General features: G+C 38.0%; 1 protein-coding gene across 1 annotated transcript; it reads left to right on the forward strand.

The window, feature by feature from the left end:
- Positions 1 to 2,111: 2,111 nt before the first annotated feature.
- On the forward strand, positions 2,112 to 19,114 carry LOC114688203 (vomeronasal type-2 receptor 116-like; the record flags this gene model as incomplete). The annotated part of the gene is made up of 7 exons (XM_028862825.2): positions 2,112 to 2,326; positions 9,092 to 9,383; positions 9,726 to 10,532; positions 11,454 to 11,681; positions 12,693 to 12,816; positions 15,288 to 16,197; positions 19,105 to 19,114. Coding segments are annotated over exons 1-7 (2,586 nt in total), but the record flags the coding sequence as incomplete, so codon positions are not given.
- Positions 19,115 to 19,360: the final 246 nt, after the last annotated feature.

A 19,360-nucleotide genomic window follows, 5' to 3' on the forward strand; every position in this document is an offset into this window, starting at 1 on the left:
GGGGCTACCAGGAGCAGACATGTCTCACTGTCCAGGAAGTCTAAATCTTTTAAAATATTTTAAATGCCATATTCTATAGGTCTTTGAAGTGTTTGAAGATTACCTAACTATCTGAAATATATCTATGTATACCTAGAAAACATGACTATAAGTTTGAATAACATAGAAGACTAATTGTTAATTGGTATTTAATTATCAACAATTTAAGTGAGTTGTATAAGCATAATACCTTAAATACCTTCTATGAGAGTAGAAATATACACATAGTATAACAAAATTAAATTTAAATTTCTATCAATAAACTAAAATCCATAGCAATGTCAAACATCTCAAACAAGCTGTTGCTCTTTAAAAGTAGGTTCTAAAATCTACTCTTTTTTCCTATCATATCTATATTCTATCTCCCTTTCTTCTTTTAGAAAGGTATTGACTTGCCGGGTGGTGGTGGCGGCGGCGGCGGCGGCGGCGGCGGCGGCGGCGGCGGCGGCGGCGGCGCACGCCTTTAATCCCAGCACTCGGGAGGCAGAGCCAGGCAGATCTCTGTGAGTTCGAGGCCAGCCTGGGCTACCAAGTGAGTTCCAGGAAAGGCACAAAGCTACACAGAGGAAACCCTGTCTCGAAAAACCAAAAAAAAAAAAAAAAAAAAAAAAAAAGAGAAAGGTATTGACTTTGACCACCCACCAGGAGAAAAAAAAGCCAGAGAGACTTCTCTGGCCCATGTTGGATGAAGATCCAGCCACGTGGAGCTCCAGCCTGAGCAGTACAGCACAGGCCTGAGCCAGAGGGCCTGTGAGGCCACAAGCAGCTTTTTATTGAATTCTTGCCACAATCGTTGGAGCACTAATTGCAAAATGGTCTTATTAATAAAAATGTGGAGCCAGAAATTGGGATTAAAGCCTGAGAGAGATAAGAGCAATAGGAAAAGCCACAGCTAACCTGACCTCACCAACTCTGCAACTTCCAAAGCAAGCTACTTTCTATCTACCCACACCTATATGCCTTTCTGTTCTGTTCTCTCACTTGCAGTCTCAGCCCAGATACATTACTTCCTGTCCTACTTTAGAGACGTCCAGGCCTCTATGGTTAATATGCCTGGGATTAAAGGCCTGTATCACCATGCCAGGCTCTGTTCCCAGTGTATCCTTGAACTCACAGAGAACCAGACAGATCCCTGACTCCCAAGTGATAGGATTAAGGGCATGTGCTACCATTGCCTGACTTCTATATAGTAGCAGTCTTTTTTTTTTGTGATTTCCTTACGAGATTTACTGGAGGACACAGTATATTGGGAAACACAATAGATCACCACAGTGGACCCAATGTTCAAGGAATAAAGTGTATCATGATAATATGTTGATTCAGTGATTCATAGTGGATAAAAGAATATTTCAGAAGGTCAAAGCTCAGATTCAAACAGGAAACTTGATTTTTTCACTGACATAAAGTTAATCATTTAGAAATAAATTCAACAGAACTATTATTTTCATCAGAAAGAGACAGAAAGTTTTTAGAGTCAGCCATGGACATAAAATATTCATTCATACATAAGTTTTGAGAAGAACGAATATTCAGTGACTTATGGAATCCTGGAAGGCAAAACAACTGATAGTCTCTAATCTACCAGTGCCTGGTATTGTGACTTGGTCAGGCCTGCCATGGGCCTTTTCTGATCCTTTTCCCTTTCATCTACTATGGCATCATCTGGTTTCACATGTTTGTATCATCATAAATGGCTTTCTCAAAAGAAGTTTCTTGGTTCACATTAGTGACCAAATCTAACAAAATAATTTCATGCCTTGGGACATGTTCTCTTTGATCTTGGATGAAGTCATGCTGCCTGTGGCTGGAGAAGATCATAAAAATATTTTTCATCTGTCTTGTGATTGTTAATATGGGGCCTCAGATTCAAAGCCTGAGGGAAGAAATTATTGGATAATTCCACAGGGAAGTGAAGAGTCTTGTCAGGAAGAACTTGGGATGATTCAAGGGATAGCTCCAGTCACCAATAAAATTCTAAACAAACATGCATTCACATATGAGCTCTGCACATCCACACTGGATGCTTGGAGTTCATGCTATGATGCTCATGTGTGGCCAGATACTTTGTTAATATGCTGTTCTCTTGGATTTTTATCTCTTGCTTTCTGCAGATTCCTGTCCTTGTGTGCTCCTATAGCAGCAGTGAGTGCTTAGTCAGATGGAATTACCAATTAATTGATAAAGGAAATGTGGTGATTACTGGTTTTTTTCCTGCATTTGCTGTCTCTCCACTCAACAAAACAATTGATTGGCGGATGATTAAATTTAACGGAGATTTTATGCTTGAGTATGTCTTTTTTCCATTTATTCATTATCTAAATTTGTCATTCATATGCACTGAGGGAAGTATAGATTCCAACATCATTATTTCTCTCTTCCATTCCTAGATCTCTTCTCTGGTGCAGTCTTCTTAGTGACTCATCTTGTGCTTTCAAGGGAGAAATGGGAATTTGGGTTTTATTCATTTTCTTTTCTATGGTAGAAACTGGGAATATCCCTCATATTCTCAGCTAAGCCCCTAACTCCTCAGGATTTGGATGTTTTCAATATTAGCTCTATTGTAGATGGAGTAGATAGTAGAAAGATGATAGAGTATTTGATGGAACTCTAGACGTCTAGCTGTGCTCCTGTGAGAAGAAATGAATGTCACTGAAGTTAGTGATCAGGGATTTTGTTGTGTGTAAATGACATGTGTTATTTGTATTTGCTGCTCAAGATTTGGGATCAGGGATGTCAGAAATAGACATTTGGACCAACTTTCTGCTTTAGAAATGCCTTCATTTGTCTCAGATTCTTTCATCTGACTTCTAATAATTGCATTATCTGATAACTTAGATGCTTACCTGTTAGTTCCGTGAAAATTCCATGTATACTTCTTCATTATTATGAATGTGTTTCCCTGTGCCCCTTAATGTGATGAGACCTTGGAATACTGCTTTTAGTTATTCTCAAAGATACAAGATTAAGACATAGTGCCAGGCAAGTCTAAGTGAGTATCTAGGTCCTGCTAAAGTTATAAAATCATGTGTGTTAGGGTTTAGAAGAAGTCAAGGATGTTCTACCCAAGCTGACATGCTCATAGCTGCGGGTAATCACACAATAAGTGTCTGAAAATGAAAAGTGCAGCTTGCTCTCAAGTCTGAACTCAACAAAGGCAACATGGAAATACATATTCAAGAGTTAGGTTGAAGGCAATGGGTGGAAAATCACCTAAAATAAACATAGAACTGAGGATGGTTAATTGTCAGTATGGCAGTTCTGTGTCTGCTGAAATGTGACTGTGGAGAGCAGTGAGAAAGTGTTCAAGCATGGAATGTTATTTTACATGAAGGTTATTGTAATATGGTAATAGGTTAATTCTTAATTTGATACAATGAAGGCACAGAGAAAAATTTAAAAGATAAAATATTCTGTGGAAGAGTCTACTGGCTCCAGAGATGATTGCTTACTTCAAGTTAGGTTAAAAAGCTGTATGGTCTACCAGACATTCGACCTTGTATGCAGGAAGGAGATTTGTCTGCATTACAGCAGATGGTGTCCCTGTTCCTCCCTGTTCCTCATCTTCTTCTCTGTTCTCCAGTCTCAGCAGTTCAGACAACACTGTGCATCAGCTTAAGTCCCTCTTCAGCTTATACAGCAGCAACCCCATGCCTGCAAAGGGACTGTAATAATGTGAGTTCTCTGTGGCTGGGTTGTCTAATATGTAAATGATGAAAATGTTGTGTAAGCTTGATTTTATATCTTATGATGTATAAAAATGAAACTAAAGTAAATTTGCTATTATAAAAGCTATGAAAGGGCTGGAGAAATGACTCAGCCATTAAAAGGCTAGGCTCACAACCAAAAATATAAAAGCTATAAAAAACCAACATGTTTGATTTAGACAAAACAATTGCAAATTATACTTTGCATAGAGAGTGAGGCTCATTCAACTATATACACTGCAAGGATCACAACTGCTTTCATGCTTTTGAAAAACCTTTTACACAGGCGTGGGAAAGTATGTATGTAATTACAAAAGTCTATTGTTCTGTCTTTCTCCAGTTAAATTTCCTCATGTTCTAATGGTAGCATTATAAGTATATTTATCTTCATTGTCATAACTACAAAAGATCATGAGTTGTGGGGCTAGCATTATTTTCTATTTCACTACTTTTTATGGTGACTAATTTTCTAACTGGATTTAATTTTCTTGTTGAAAGGTGGTAAATAAATGTTTGATAGGTACAGAATTATGTCTAATAGGTACAAAATATATCTACCATCTGATTAAAGCAAATTAATCTACATAAGCACATATTGATGAACACTCTAGAATCTTTCATGTACGGTGGTTAATTTCCTTGCAAAGTAATAATGACAAAGTTTCTCTCATTGTGTATGAGTATGCTTTTCTTTAACACTAACTTAGAAATATGGCTGAGTTAGTATATCCAAGCTGCATTGTATCAGTTATGTATGCATTTGTATATTAATAACTTGAAACAGCTCATGAATTAGATGAATATGAAAAGCAATATTTTAAGATTTTTTTCTAGTTTTACTGTGGATAGTCAACATTTTTCAGTATTTTTCAAATTGAAGGACATAATATCTGGTTACAGGTTATTTGAAAATCTTTTAGGATGTAAGGTTTATTTTAAATATATATGATACTTCATTCTGAAGGTGTAAAAAGACAAGAACTTTTAATTGTACAAAATCTATTTATCTTTTTTATTGAGTAATTCTTTATTAATTTTACATACCAACCACAGATACCCCTATCTTCCTTCCTCCAACCCTACAGCCTTCTACCTGCTTACCCACAGCCCATTCCCTCCTCCAACAAGGTAAGGCCTCCCATAGGGAGTCAGCAGAGCCTGGTCCATTCAGTTGAGACAAGTCCAAGACCCTCTTCCTGCACCAAGGCTTTGCAAGGTGTCCCACCATAGGTAGTAGGCTCCAAAAAGCCAGCTCATGCACCACGGATGGATCCTGATCCTACAGCCAGGGAGCCCATTAAGCAGATCAAGCTACACAACTGTCTAGCTCATGCAGAGGGCCTAGTCCAGTACCATGGAGGCTCTACATCTTTTGGTCTAAAGTTCATGAGTTCCCACTAGTTTTGGTTTGGTTGTCTCTGTAGTTTTCCTAGCATGATCTTGATGCCCCTTGCTCATAGAATCCATCTTCTCTCTCTTTCTCTTCAAATGGTCTCCTGGAGCTCAGCATGGTGCTTGGCTCTGGATCTCTGCATCTGCTTCCATCAGTTACTGGATGAAGGCACTATGATGACAGATAGGGTATTCATTGATCTGTTTAAACTTTTATTCTTTTTCATGTTTGGTCATGAATCCCCAATCTAAAATAACAGGGGGAAAAGCATGTTAATTATACTACAGCATTTTCCTTCCATAATAATTCAGACTCTTAACTATTGGGTTTTCTCTGAAAATAAAAAGATCAGGTGAATATCAAGTTGTACATTGGGTTATCTTCATCAGTTTCATTCAGAAGAATGAGTATTTATTGAATCTCTTTTGCTATAGAATAGAAATGATGTGAGGCTGGAAACACTTATCAATCCACACAGAATATTGTTCCTTTCCTACTTTTCCTACTGACCAGTCTGTGAATTCTGACCCCATTGTCATTCTTCTTAAAATATTATTGTTTATCAATTATCAAGATCATACTTTTCAGTAATGGCACATCCTTTCTGTTTAATATATTTATCATCATGACATCAATATCTGTTTATGGTGTAGAGGATAACAATTCATCATATGTGACAGCACATCCTTTCTGTTTAATCCTCAATTACTTGCATTGGTTTCTTTAAGTTTTGATTTCCCATAGTTCTCAGTAATAATTATACTTTTGAATATATTTATCATCATGACATCAATATCTGTTTATGGCATAGAGGATGATAATTCATCCTATGTAAAAAAAGTACAAAGATTAAATTACGAAGTTTAATATGCCCACCTTGCAACTTTAATCATGGTAATTATACATTTTCTGGCAATCTATGTGCTATCCAAACCAAATATGTTGCTGGATATTGTGGTGGTTCACACCTATAATCTGTAAAATTTTATGGCACAGACAGGTTTTCAAGGAGGCATGGTCTATATAGAAAGTTTAAGAAAACCCAAGTATATTTAACAATAGTGTTCTTTTTTTATTAAGAAATTATTTTTCATTGTACATACCTATCTGAGATACCCTGCTTCCCTCCTCTCCCTCCCCACATCTCTCCCACAACCCAACCCCACTCCTCCCTACAAAAAGTCAAGGCCTCCCAGAGCGGGGCACTTATAGTAAAGGTAAGTCCATGCCCTTCCCTCAAGGCTGCTCAAGGTAGTGGGGCTCCAAAAGCCCCCTCATGCACCAGGGATGGATTTTGATTCTACCTCCAGCACCCACCCACCAAGCAAATCAAGCTACACAGTTGTCTTACCATGCAAAGAGATGACCAAATCAAACTAGTGGAAATTCATGAAAGTACTTTGTAAGTAGACCTAATAAAAACAACACAGTTTGTGAATAGCTTTTAGTGAACAACTCACATTTAATACTGTTAGGCTAGGATATTAAACCCCCATTAAGTTGCCCACAGTGTGTTTGTATCTTGGTTCCCAGCAGAACAAAATGCCAAACTCCAAGTCTCTGAAGTGAAACAGAGAAACACTGTCCCATTATTTCTGCACTGATGGGTATATAATGCATAGAAATATAAAGGAGTCCTTATTTATGTCATCTGAACTCTATAGATATTTTTAAAGCTTTCAAACTGATATGTTTTGTGTTGAAACTGTCTTCTCAAAATTTTGAGCATGAATGCCCATTGGATGGTATAGAACAGAAAGTTTCTGGGCCAGAATGCTGCTATTTTGAGGGCATTTTGAAAGTATTGTTTCATGTGGGTGCATTACTGAATATGCATAGTGGACAAACAGTAATTTCTATAAACACATCAGCTCTCTAGAGGATTAGAAATTCACTAGGTGTGTTCAATATAAACATGGAGTTGACTTATGATGTTCTTTGACTTCAGAATTTCTCTATTTAAGCTTTTTGTTCCATATTGTCTGTTGCTAAAAATGGGGAATTGAAGTCACTCACAATCTCTGTTCTGGGGTTGATCTGTGTTTTTGAATCTAATACTGTTTCATTAGTAAAGTTGGGAACTCCTGTGTTTAACGTGTACATAATTAAAATTGCAATACCCTGTAGTTGGATTTTTTCCTTTAATGGGTAGGAAGTATGCTTCACTATTTCTTCTGAATAGGTTTTGCTTGATGTCTAGTTGTCACATCTTAGGATAGTTATACATGGTAAGTTTTTAATTGCATTCACTTGGGATCCTTTTTCCATCCTTTAACTCTAATTTGCGTTCTAGCATGGTTGTGAATCATGTTTCTTGGAGACAGAAAAATCCTGGGTATTGTTTTCTGATTCAATCTATTTTTTTTTTCGGTTTTTCGAGACAGGGTTTCTCTGTGTAGCTTCGTGCCTTTCCTGGGACTCACTTGGTAGCCCAGGCTGGCCTCGAACTCACAGAGATCCGCCTGGCTCTGCCTCCCGAGTGCTGGGATTAAAGGCGTGTGCCACCACTGCCCGGCCTGATTCAATCTATTTGTTTTGTCCGTGAGATCATAAATATTGAGTTATTACTGGATAATATGTATGTAAGTAAATTGGTTGAAAAACATGAGTTTTGCAACTCTGTGAGTTTTGTGTCCTGGATTTCAGCACCAAAAATGTACATAAATTGGTTGCAACAACTCTGGGTTTGGTCCTGTATTTGGCAGCAAAACATGAGTTTTACAACTCTGTGAAAGGTGTCCTGACTACCTGGGGAGTCAGGCAACACCTTGAGATGCTTAGGACAGCTCTGATGGCTGAACTGCCAGCAGTCAGTTTGGCCCTGAAGGGTGAGGTATCCCGGTTATTTTGTTCTATACATAGATACATGTTTTACTCAGCCATCTTCAGAGAAGTGCCCTGCAACAGTAGCACAGTCAGTCCTAAATGGGATGTATTCATAAAACCCATTCCCTTGGGGCTCAAGGAATCCCGTGGAAGAGGAGGTGGAAACATTGTAAGAGCCAGAGAAGATGGTTTAGACTGAGGAAACAAAGCCATCTCAACCTAGCAGGACTGCTGTACATGTGAACTCAGATAAACGCAGAAACTTGCCCAGGACCTGTACAGTACAAGACAGATGCAGGGCCTGTGCTGAGAGGTGAACACAAGTGAACTGAGTGGACACAAGCCCCCTTTTTTAATGCAGAAGCTATCTCAAAGCTATCACAAGCCTCCATCCCTAACCCAGTGGTAAAGAGAAAATTAGTTTTCTCCAAGGAAGTCTTGTTAGGTATACAATGTATTCTTTTTTTTTTCCCCGAGACAGGGTTTCTCTGTGGAGCTTTGCGCCTTTTCCTGGAACTCACTCTGTAGACCAAGCTGGCCTCAAACTCACAAAGATCTGCCTGCCTCTGCCTCCCAAGTGCTGGGATTAAAGGCGAGCGCCACCACCGCCCGGCCAAAGTATTCTTAATGGCAGGCCCCAAGCTCAGTAGTAGATGGGGGAAAATAAAAGCTCAATGTTATTTTTGAAGGTTAAATTTTTTCAACCTTATATGTCTTTTCTGTCAAAATTATACTTTCTGACTTTTTTTGTGGCTGTTCAGCTGTTTATTAGACCATCAAGTGTTTTAGGCAGGCAAAGTAATACAGATTCACAGAGTTAAACAAATGCAACATAAATAAAAGTAACATACATAAAATAATAGTCTACAACATTTCCCCTTTTTTCTAAATAACAAGAACTGTTTTAACTTTAACACAGTATAACTACATACAACAAAATGTTATCAAGTAAGAATTACATTTACAATATTCCTATTCTAATTATAGTAAATGCTGGGAAGATACTTAAACATGGACTTTGGAAACAGAATCATTCAAACTGTAAAACCCATTGAACTAAACTTACACATATATCACATGTTTTGTGGTGTGAGTGTTCATCATAAATACTGGTCTCCTTTGTGTGCAGGTTTAAGTTGAGGAACTACCAATGTATTTTGGCCATGATGTTTGCCATTGAGGAGATCAACAGCAATCCCGATATTTTACCAAACACATCCCTGGGATTCATTGTCCAGAATGTTTTTTATGGTCAAAGATACACTCTGGCCAATCTTATTGGTACATTTTCAGGCCCTGGTTATGCTGTCCCTAACTACAGATGTGCAAGAGCGGACATGTCAGCTGCTGTACTTACGGGACCATCATGGGCAATATCAGAATACATAGGGACACTCCTGGGTCTTTACAAATATCCACAGGTGAGAGATATGGGATAGGACATGATGTCAACTCTGCTTGGTGACATTTTAGGTGGCTGTGTGGAAAAACAAGGCAATTTAAATCACTCTGAATGGGTAGGAAAATGATGCAGACAAATGGTGATGCATCTATATTTCTCTCGCTTAGAATGGAGGGAAAGGAAAGGGCGGAGTAGTGACAAACACTACTGAACCTAGTATTTTCTGTACATTTTGGAAAACCCTTAAGAAGGCAGGTTTTTAACTTCAATGTAGTGTTGCCCTACAGGCTTCAAATCATTGCTGTAGAATTGAGTTGAATTTTATGACAATGTTCTTCTCTCTGATTGCTTTTCTCTACAGCTTACTTTTGGACCTTTTGATACTATTCTGAATGAAAAAAGATGGTTTTCTTCCCTGTACCAGGTGGCCCCCAAGGACACATCTCTGACACTTGGCATTGTATCTTTGATGCTTCATTTCCACTGGAACTGGGTTGGGCTATTCATTATAGATGATGACAAAGGTGCCCTGATTCTGTCAGATTTGAGAAGTGAAATGGAGAAAAATGGAATCTGCATAGCATTTGTGGAAATGGTCTTAACCGTCAGGGGTTCATTCATGACAACATCCTGGAAAAATCAGATGCAGATCCTGGAATCATCAGCAAACGTGATAATTATTTATGGGGACACTGATTCCTTATTAAGCTTAATAGTAAATATTAAGGAGAAGTTACTTACATGGAAAGTCTGGGTCCTGAACTCACACTGGGATCATTCCAAATTTGATAACTATTTCCTGTTAGATTCATTGCATGGGGCCCTTATTTTTTCACACCACAAGGAGGAGATCATTAATTTTACAGATTTTATTCAGACAGCCAATCCTTTCAAATACCCACAAGACACATATCTTCATGTATTGTGGCACTTATTCTTCAATTGCTCAATTTTGAGAAAAGATTGTAAAATTGTGGATAACTGTCTGCCTAATGCCTCCTTGGGATTTTTGCCAGGGAACATGTTTGACATGACCATGAGTGAAGAGAGTTACAATGTGTACAATGCAGTGTATGCTGTGGCCCACAGTCTACATGACATGATGCTCAATCAAATATATTTTCATACTCGTGGAAAAGGAAAAGAGATGAAATTCTTCCCCTGGCAGGTAATGCTACTTTTGTGTATTATAACATCAGCAATATCAAACACCAAAAATGATAAATGCAATCAAACTAGACAATATGTATTTTAGATTATTTTGTGAAAAATCTATAAGAGAGACTGTGCAAGGTGGAGACTGTTTTAAGTCCTTATGTAGTTGTATTGCAAAGTGTCACACAATATTTCCTAGGGTAAAATTTTCAGCATAAAAGTCCATTTATCCCAGAGATTTCCCACAACAGAAAAGTCAAAGGCAGAGATGGTCTCAATGGATATGAAATCTTCTAAGATGCTTATGTTATGTAAGTTATCACTCATAAAATCATTTATTTTATATAGTAAAATTATAAATATTTTCAAAACTTAGTTGGGTATGACTATACTTTCAACAAAGGGGAAAGTTTTCTCTATGCACACTCTGAGTGCTTGCTTCTAAGTTTTCTAGTGAAACTGATTCGAATATTTTAGAAGCATAACGATAATTTCATTATCCTAGGGTATCATTTATTTGATGTGATTGGTACCTATATTAAAGGTGCTTTTCACAATTAGGATTAAAATCATTAAGAGATGTTCCCTGATCTGTCACTGGTCTATGGACTGGCTTCTCGGAACCTGGTGCTTGTGGTGTGACACCTTGCAGAGCTTGCTGCAGTTGGAAGGGGCTTGGATCTTCCTAGGCTCAGTGTGCTGGGCTCTGCTGACTCCCCAGGAGAGACCTCGATTTGGGGGATGTTGGGATCCAGGGTGGCTTGGGAAAGCAGGCTGGGGGTGGGAAGATGGAGGAGTGGGGATCTGTGTATGGTATGTTGAGTGAGTAAAAATTTCTTAATAAAGAATGAAAAAAAGGAGAGATGTTCCCTGAATCTGCCTCTATTTTACTACTCTGGAGATTATGTAAGATAACAATATGCATCTCTTTTAGCTACACCCTTTCCTAAGGAAAACACTACTCATCAATAATGCTGGAGACCATGTGGTTCTGGATCAGAAAAGGCAATCATATGTACAATATGACATTCTCAATTTTTGGAATTTCCCAAAAGGTCTTGGGATAAAAGCAAAAGTAGGAACATTTTCTCCAAATGCTCCAGAGGGCCAGAAATTGTACTTATCTTCTCACATGATACAGTGGGCCACAGGATTAACAGAGGTGGGTTTCATCTTCCTTCAGTATTTGACCTATATATAAATTTCAAAAACTATATTTCTGTGTATCATGACCCTTCATTGCTCACACAGGGCCCATTTATAGGCACATAATGACCACCAATATAATGAATTGCCTTCATACCTGATTTTGCTGAATGAACTGTTTATTTCTTAATCTGCTCATTTATTTAATGTCCTAAATATACTATCTGTTTCATGATTACTTCTATCATTGTCATGAGTCACTTGACATATTTATTTTGATCCCATCTTGAAAGGTTTCAGTCAGGGATCAGTTGGTCTTTTGCTTTTTGTAGAAGAACAATTCAATGTAGAAGAACAGGAGTAGAATGAGTAGATGTATTAGTTGTTGATTTGGCTGCTGCAGCAAAAACAACTACCTAATGAAAAATATAGGATCATTTTTCTGTGCTCACAGTTTGAAGGTATATTCAATCACTTCAGAGGGCCATGTTTTTAGAGCATCAACAGTCAGGATGCAGAGGTAGCTGAATGCTACTGTTATCATCCTTTCTTCCTTTTCATTCATTCAGGGACCAGAGCCAATATCTTGGGGCCACATCCTTTAGAGAGGATTTTTGACCACAAGTAACATAGTCTGGAAAACCTTTTACAATAATCCTCATTTATTGGTTTCCATAGTGGTTTTAAGACCTATGAAGTTGACAAGATGAACCATTACTATGGAAGAAAAATGTATAAGCCCTTGTACCCAGGAGTCAAGAGACAGTAGATTTTTAGTCTTACCAAGACATGCTACCAAGGACCTAAAGTTTTACCTCTATACTTTGCCTCATTATCTTTCAACCATTTTCCAACAAAGTTGTGTTATTAAGGCCAAGTGCTGATCACATGGACCTTTGAATGACTCATTCTACTAGTAGAAACAATTCAACAAAAACAAATTAATGATTCCATATTTGAAAACACTCTGCCTATTACAATTCCCTAAAACTGGAATATTTGCTATCATTTATTTTATTATTCTCAGATTCCGCAGTCTATATGCAGTGAAAGCTGTGATCCTGGGTACAGAAAAACTCACCAGGAGGGCAAAGCTGCCTGTTGCTTTGACTGTACCCCTTGCCCAGAGAATGAAATTTCCAATGAGACAGGTAAATGCCAATCATTTCATAGATAGATATATAGATAGATAGATAGACAGACAGATAGACAGACAGACAGATATGTGCAATAAGAAGAGAAATCATACACAGATTTATGTTGTTAACATTTTTATGAATAATTATGTTTTTTATACCTGGAATATTTTAATTGAATAGTTACTATTTAGAAAATACTTGTGGACTTACATTCTTTACCTCTATAATAGGGACTCTTTAAATTTTATTTTTTTTATAATTGGAATCCTTTCACACTATATATGTACATAGATCTAGTTCTTTCATCAAATATATTGAGGTTGGCAAGATGGAGCACCTCATCATTACATTGAATGTGTATCACTTATACACACTGGACATGTACTACATTCATGTGCTTGTTCATTTGCACAAAGGAGGAGCACCTCATCCACTATAGTCAAATTCCATAGGGCTACATGTTAATAACTAGATATTAAAGGAAAATGAAGGCCAAGGATGAGAATAATGCACAAATATTAGACAGTTGAAAATTTAATAGCTACTCACTCAAATACTGTAGGGTAATCTGAAACTATTCCATAAAGTAACACGTTTAGTACTATATGAAGTAATTTGTATAGCTTGCATATTAGATGCCTTTCTTTAAAAAGAGATGGAGTTCTGCATATGAAGCTTTTATTATGACCTAGGACATTAAGAGCAAAATAAATACTCCAAATAGAGAAGAGAAGGAGTAACAGTGGAGAAGAGAGACATGAAAGTACAGTGTAAAAATATAACTTCAGAAACTATTCATGTGGGCTTGAGAGATGGCTCCAAAGTTCAGAGCACAGGCTGCTCTTCCAGAGATCCAGGTTCAGGTTCCAGGACACACATGGTGGCTCACAGTCTCTGTAACTCCAGTTATGTCCTATACTGGTCGCTTCAGGGCCAGGATGCTCATGATTTCTAGACCTGTAGCAACACACACACACACACACACACACACACACACAAGAAATAAAAATAGATTTATTTATTTTTAAATAAATGAAATGAGCATAGGTATGTAAGCTGAAGAAATGGAAGAAAATCAAATATATTGACATAGATTTAATGCTACTAAAATTGAATTAATTCTTATATTCAATAACAATATCAACAAAAGTAAAAATTCAGTCTACACAACAGGACTGAGGCATATAAGAACCTACATGCACTGTGGCAGCATGCACAGGGCCTGCCCAGATAAATCCAGATGGGATCAAAGCATGCAGATGAAATATTGGACATGAGCTGCCACTTCTTACCAAGACCATTTCTGCAATTGATGCCCACTTGTAAAGGAATACTAAGTTTTCCCAATGAACTATCACTGGGTATTGTAAGAACCCTTAATGATAGGACTGTTGCCCAGGGGTAGATGACCAACACAAAATGATCTCAGATGTTTCTTTGTCTATTTGCTTTCTTTGGCCTCAGGTTTGTTTGTTTTGTTTTTATTGGACTTTTACTTTATAGTTTATTTTGTACCTTCATGCTTTATAGTATGAGTGTGTATGTTTGTGTGTGTGTGTGTGAGAGAGAGAGACAGAGAGAGAGACAGACAGACAGAGAGAGAGATATCTTGATTGTTGACTTGGTTTTTTTGTTTTGTTTCCATGTTAAAGAGAAAGAAACTGTGGACTTCTGTGTTCATGGAGGTCAGTGTGATCTGGGAGAAATAGAGGAGGGAAAAATCAAGATCAAATGTATTATATAGGGAGCGTGAATGGAAATGTGATGATATAAAGAAGTTTAATATATATTGAAAACAAAAAGCTATATAGAAATATGTAATGGAAATATGAGAGAAAAATCCATAGCATGCATGATAATCTAAGAAAATTGATAAGATGTCAGGAACAAAGGGATCAAATATTGTTCCATGGATACTTTAGAATATATGAGCAGACTTTCATATTCATAACATAGATAGTGTTGTACAGAATTATGAGAACAGTGTCACTTGTGAAGTGTTTCAAGGCTTTAATAATTTAAAAATACTAATTCACTCAGGATCCTTCAAAGAATAAGGAAATAGAGAACACCATGGACTTTAGGAATGTAGGTATATTTGGGACTCATATAAAAGAATACCATTGTAAGATAAGGATATCAAAGTACATTCTGTCTATCACACTGAATTTCCATGTCCTCTTGAAAATGGAGATGTATTGATGAAGAGGCAATCTCTAGGTTCATGCAATGTATATCAATGCTCTAATGACTTATAGAACAGATACCACAGTGTCACTAAGGTGAGGATACCATATGAGTAACAACAGAGAAAGCACTGGGGGTGTTTAATTTCTGTCAGCATGAAGCAGAAGGCAAATGGAGTTTAATCCTTCTGTATTTGTATCTGATGACATTTCAATGTTATGGAGGAGAGAAGAAAGTGGCTTAGGATAAAAGGGAAAACCTGAGTATGCACTCATGATCACCTGCATTTCTGCCAGATGTGGACCAGTGTGTGAAGTGTCCAGAAACTCACTATGCAAATACAAAGAAGAACTACTGCCTACAGAAAAGGGTGACATTTCTGGCCTATGATGACCCCTTAGGGAAGACACTCACCTTCATGTCCCTGGGCTTGTCCTCACTCACAGTTGTTGTGCTTGGGGTGTTTCTGAAGCACAGAGACACTCCCATTGTCAAGGCCAATAACCAGGATCTCAGTTACATCCTGCTCATCACTCTGACCCTCTGTTTTCTCTGTCCCTTGCTTTACGTTGGCCATCCTAGCAGAGTCACCTGTATCTTGCAGCAGAACACTTTTGGACTTCTGTTCACTGTAACTCTTTCCACTGTGCTGGCCAAAACTCTCACTGTACTTATAGCCTTCAAGGTCACTACTCCACAGAGAATGAGGAGGTGGCTGCTGATAGCAAGGGCCCCCAATTTCATCATTCCCATCTGCACCCTGCTGCAAGTTGTTCTCTCTGGAATCTGGCTGGCAACCTCTCCTCCATTTATTGACAAAGATGTCCTTTCAGAACATGGACACATCATCATCATTTGCAACAAAGGTTCAGCTATTGCCTTCTACTGCATCCTGGGATACCTGGGAACACTGGCTCTAGGCAGCTACCTTATGGCTTTTTTGTCCAGGAATCTGCCTGACACATTCAATGAAGCCAAGTTCCTGGCTTTCAGCATGGTGGTGTTCTGCAGTGTCTGGGTCAGCTTCCTCCCTGTCTACCACAGCACCAAGGGGAAGGTCATGGTGGCTATGGAAGTCCTCTCTATCTTGGCTTCCAGTGCATCACTCTTAGGCATCATCTTTGCCCCCAAGTGCTACATCATACTATTAAGGCCAGAAAGGAATTCACTTCATCACATTAGGGAGAAAACATATGCTAGGAGGAAAAACCTTAAAAACTAGCTTCTATGTTTCTTAAATTAAAGAGCTTTGAAGCATGATTGTTCTTCACTGTCTGAACACTCACATATAAAGCTATAATTTGGTATTTGATCCCATAGGCTGTTATTTCTTTAGGTGATCATATTGGGCTACATTAATTCTGTATCCATCTTTTTGTCGTGCTGAAATACAAGCTGCATTTTGAGTACTTCTCTTGCATTGACTATTGCTTTTGTGTTTTGGTTTCATTTGCTGATGAAATCTAAATTTGTGAATTTTTGCACTTGGATCATTCACAAATTTTATTCATTTAACAACAGAATTCCAAAAAATATTTACTCTATCAACTGTGGGTGATCACAAACATATTCAAGTCATGTGTGTAAATATTCTTCAATGTTTTTCTGTAGATTTATTTATTTTTAATTTTTAATTTTTATTTTATTTTACAATACCATTCAGTTCTACATATCAGCCACAGGTTCCCCTGTTCTCCTCCCTCCCACCCCTCCCCTTCCCCCAAGACCAACCCCCATTCCCACCTCCTCCAGAGCAAAGCCTCCCCCGAGGACTGAGATCAACCTGGTAGACTCAGTCCAGGCAGGTCCAGTCCCCTCCTCCCAGACTGAGCCAAGCGTCCCTGCATAACCTCCAGGTTTCAAACAGCCACCTCATGCAATGAGCATAGGACTCGGTCCCACGGCCTAGTTGCTTCCCAAACAGATCAAGCCAATCAACTGTCTCAACTATTCAAAGGGCCTGATCCACCTGGGGGCCCCTCAGCCTTTGGTTCATAATTCATGTGTTTCCATTCGTTTGGCTATTTTTTTTTTCAGTAATTGAGTAAAACTGAAATTTATTATAAGCCACAGTTGTCCTTGGGACCTCCATGCTATATATATAGCCTCCATGGTTCTATGGGTTGTGGTCTGATTGTTCTTTATTTTATATCTAGAATCCACTTATGAGTGAGTACATTACCATTACTGTCTTTCTGGGCTTGGGTTACCTCATTCAGGATGATTTTTTTCTAGTTCCATTCATTTGCCTGCAAATTTCATGCTTTCATTGTTTTTCTTTGCTGAGTAGTACTCCATTGTGTATATGTATCACATTTTTTTTCATCCATTCTTCCGTTGACGGGCATCTAGGTTGTTTCCAGGTTCTGGCTATTACAAATAGTGCTGCTATGAACATAGCTGAGCATGTATCTTTATGGTATGAATCAGCATTCCTTGGGTATATGCCCAAGAGTGGGATGGTTGGGTCTTGAGGTAGTTCGATTCCTAATTTTCTGAGAAACCGCCATACTGATTTCCACAGTGGTTGTACAAGTTTACATTCCCACCGACAGTGGAGGAGTGTTCCCTTTGCTCCACATCCTCTCCAACATTGGCTGTCATTGGTGTTTTTGATCGTAGCCATTCTGACAGGTGTAAGGTGGTATCTCAGAGTTGTTTTGATTTGCATTTCTCTGATGATTAAGGATGTTGAGCATTTCTTTAAATGTCTTTCAGCCATTTGTGATTCTTGTTTTGTGAATTCTCGGTTTAGCTCTTTAGCCCATTTTTTAATTGGACTGTTCAGTATTTTGATGTCTAGTTTCTGACTTCTTTATATACTATGGAGAACAATCCTCTGTCAGATGTGGGGTTGGTGAAGATCTTTTCCCATTCTGTTGGCTGTCTTTTTGTCTTATTGACTGTGTCTATTGCCCTGCAAAAGCTTCTCAGTTTCGAGAGGTCCCATTTATTAATTGTTGTGCTCAGGGTCTGTGTTGTTGGTGTTTTATTTAGGAAATGGTCTCCGGTGCCACTGCGTTCAAAAGTGCTTCCTACTTTCTTTTCTATTAAGTTTAGTGTAACTGGATTTATGTTCAGGTCTTTGATCCACTTGGACTTGAGTTTTGTGCATGGTGACAGATATGGATCTATTTGTAATCTTTTACATATTGACATCCAGTTATGCCAGCACCATTTGTTGAAGATACTTTCTTTGTTCAATTGTATAGTTTTGGCTCCTTTGTCAAAAACCAGGTGTTCATATGTGCATGGATTAATGTCAGGGTCTTCAATTCGTTTCCATTGGTCTGTATGTCGGTTTTTATACCAGTACCAAGCTGTTTTTATTACTATAGCTCTATAGTAGAGTTTGAGGTCAGGGATGGTGATGCCTCTAAAGGATGCTTTATCGTATAGGATTCTTTTAGCTATTCTGGTTCTTTTGTTTTTCCATATGAAGTTGAGTATTTTTCTTTCCAAGTCTGTGAAGAATTGTGTTGGGATTTTGATGGGGATTGCATTGAATCTGTAAATTGCTTTTGGTAAGATTGCCATTTTTACTATGTTAATCCTACCTATCCATGAGCATGGGAGATCCTTCCATTTTCTGATATCTTCTTCAATTTCTTTCTTTAGAGATTTAAAATTCTTATCAAAAAGGTCCTTCACTTGTTTAGTTAGTGTTATCCCAAGGTATTTTATATTATTTGTGGCTATTGTAAAGGGTGATGTTTCTCTGACTTCTTTCTCAGCCCTTTTATCATTTGTGTATAGGAGGGCTACTGATTTTTTTGAGTTGATCTTGTATCCTGTCACTTTACTGAAGGAGTTTATCAGCTGTAGGAGTTCCCTGGTAGAGTTTTTGGGGTCACTTATGTATACTATCATATCATCTGCAAATAGTGAAAGTTTGACTTCTTCCTTGCCAATTTGTATCCCTTTGATCTCCTTTTGTTGTCTTATTGCTCTAGCTAGAACTTCTAGTACTATATTGAATAAATATGGGGAGAGTGGACAGCCTTGTCTTGTTCCTGAATTTAGTGGTATCGCTTTGAGTTTCTCTCCGTTTAATTTGATGTTTGCTGTTGGCTTGCTATAAATTGCTTTTATTATGTTTATTCCTGATCTTTCTAAGACCTTTATCATGAAGGGGTGTTGGATTTTGTCAAAGGCTTTTTCAGCATCTAAGGAGATGATCATGTGGTTTTTTTTCTTTCAGTTTGTTTATATGGTGTATTACATTGACTGATTTTCGTATGTTGAACCATCCTTGCATCCCTGGGATGAATCCTACTTGGTCGTGATGAATGATTGTTTTGATGTATTCTTGGATTCGGTTTGCCAATATTTTGTTGAGTATTTTTGTATCAATGTTCATGAGGGAGAT

The sequence above is a fragment of the Peromyscus leucopus genome, chromosome 1 (assembly GCF_004664715.2).
Source record: "Peromyscus leucopus breed LL Stock chromosome 1, UCI_PerLeu_2.1, whole genome shotgun sequence".
NCBI classification, from domain to species: domain Eukaryota; kingdom Metazoa; phylum Chordata; class Mammalia; order Rodentia; family Cricetidae; genus Peromyscus; species Peromyscus leucopus.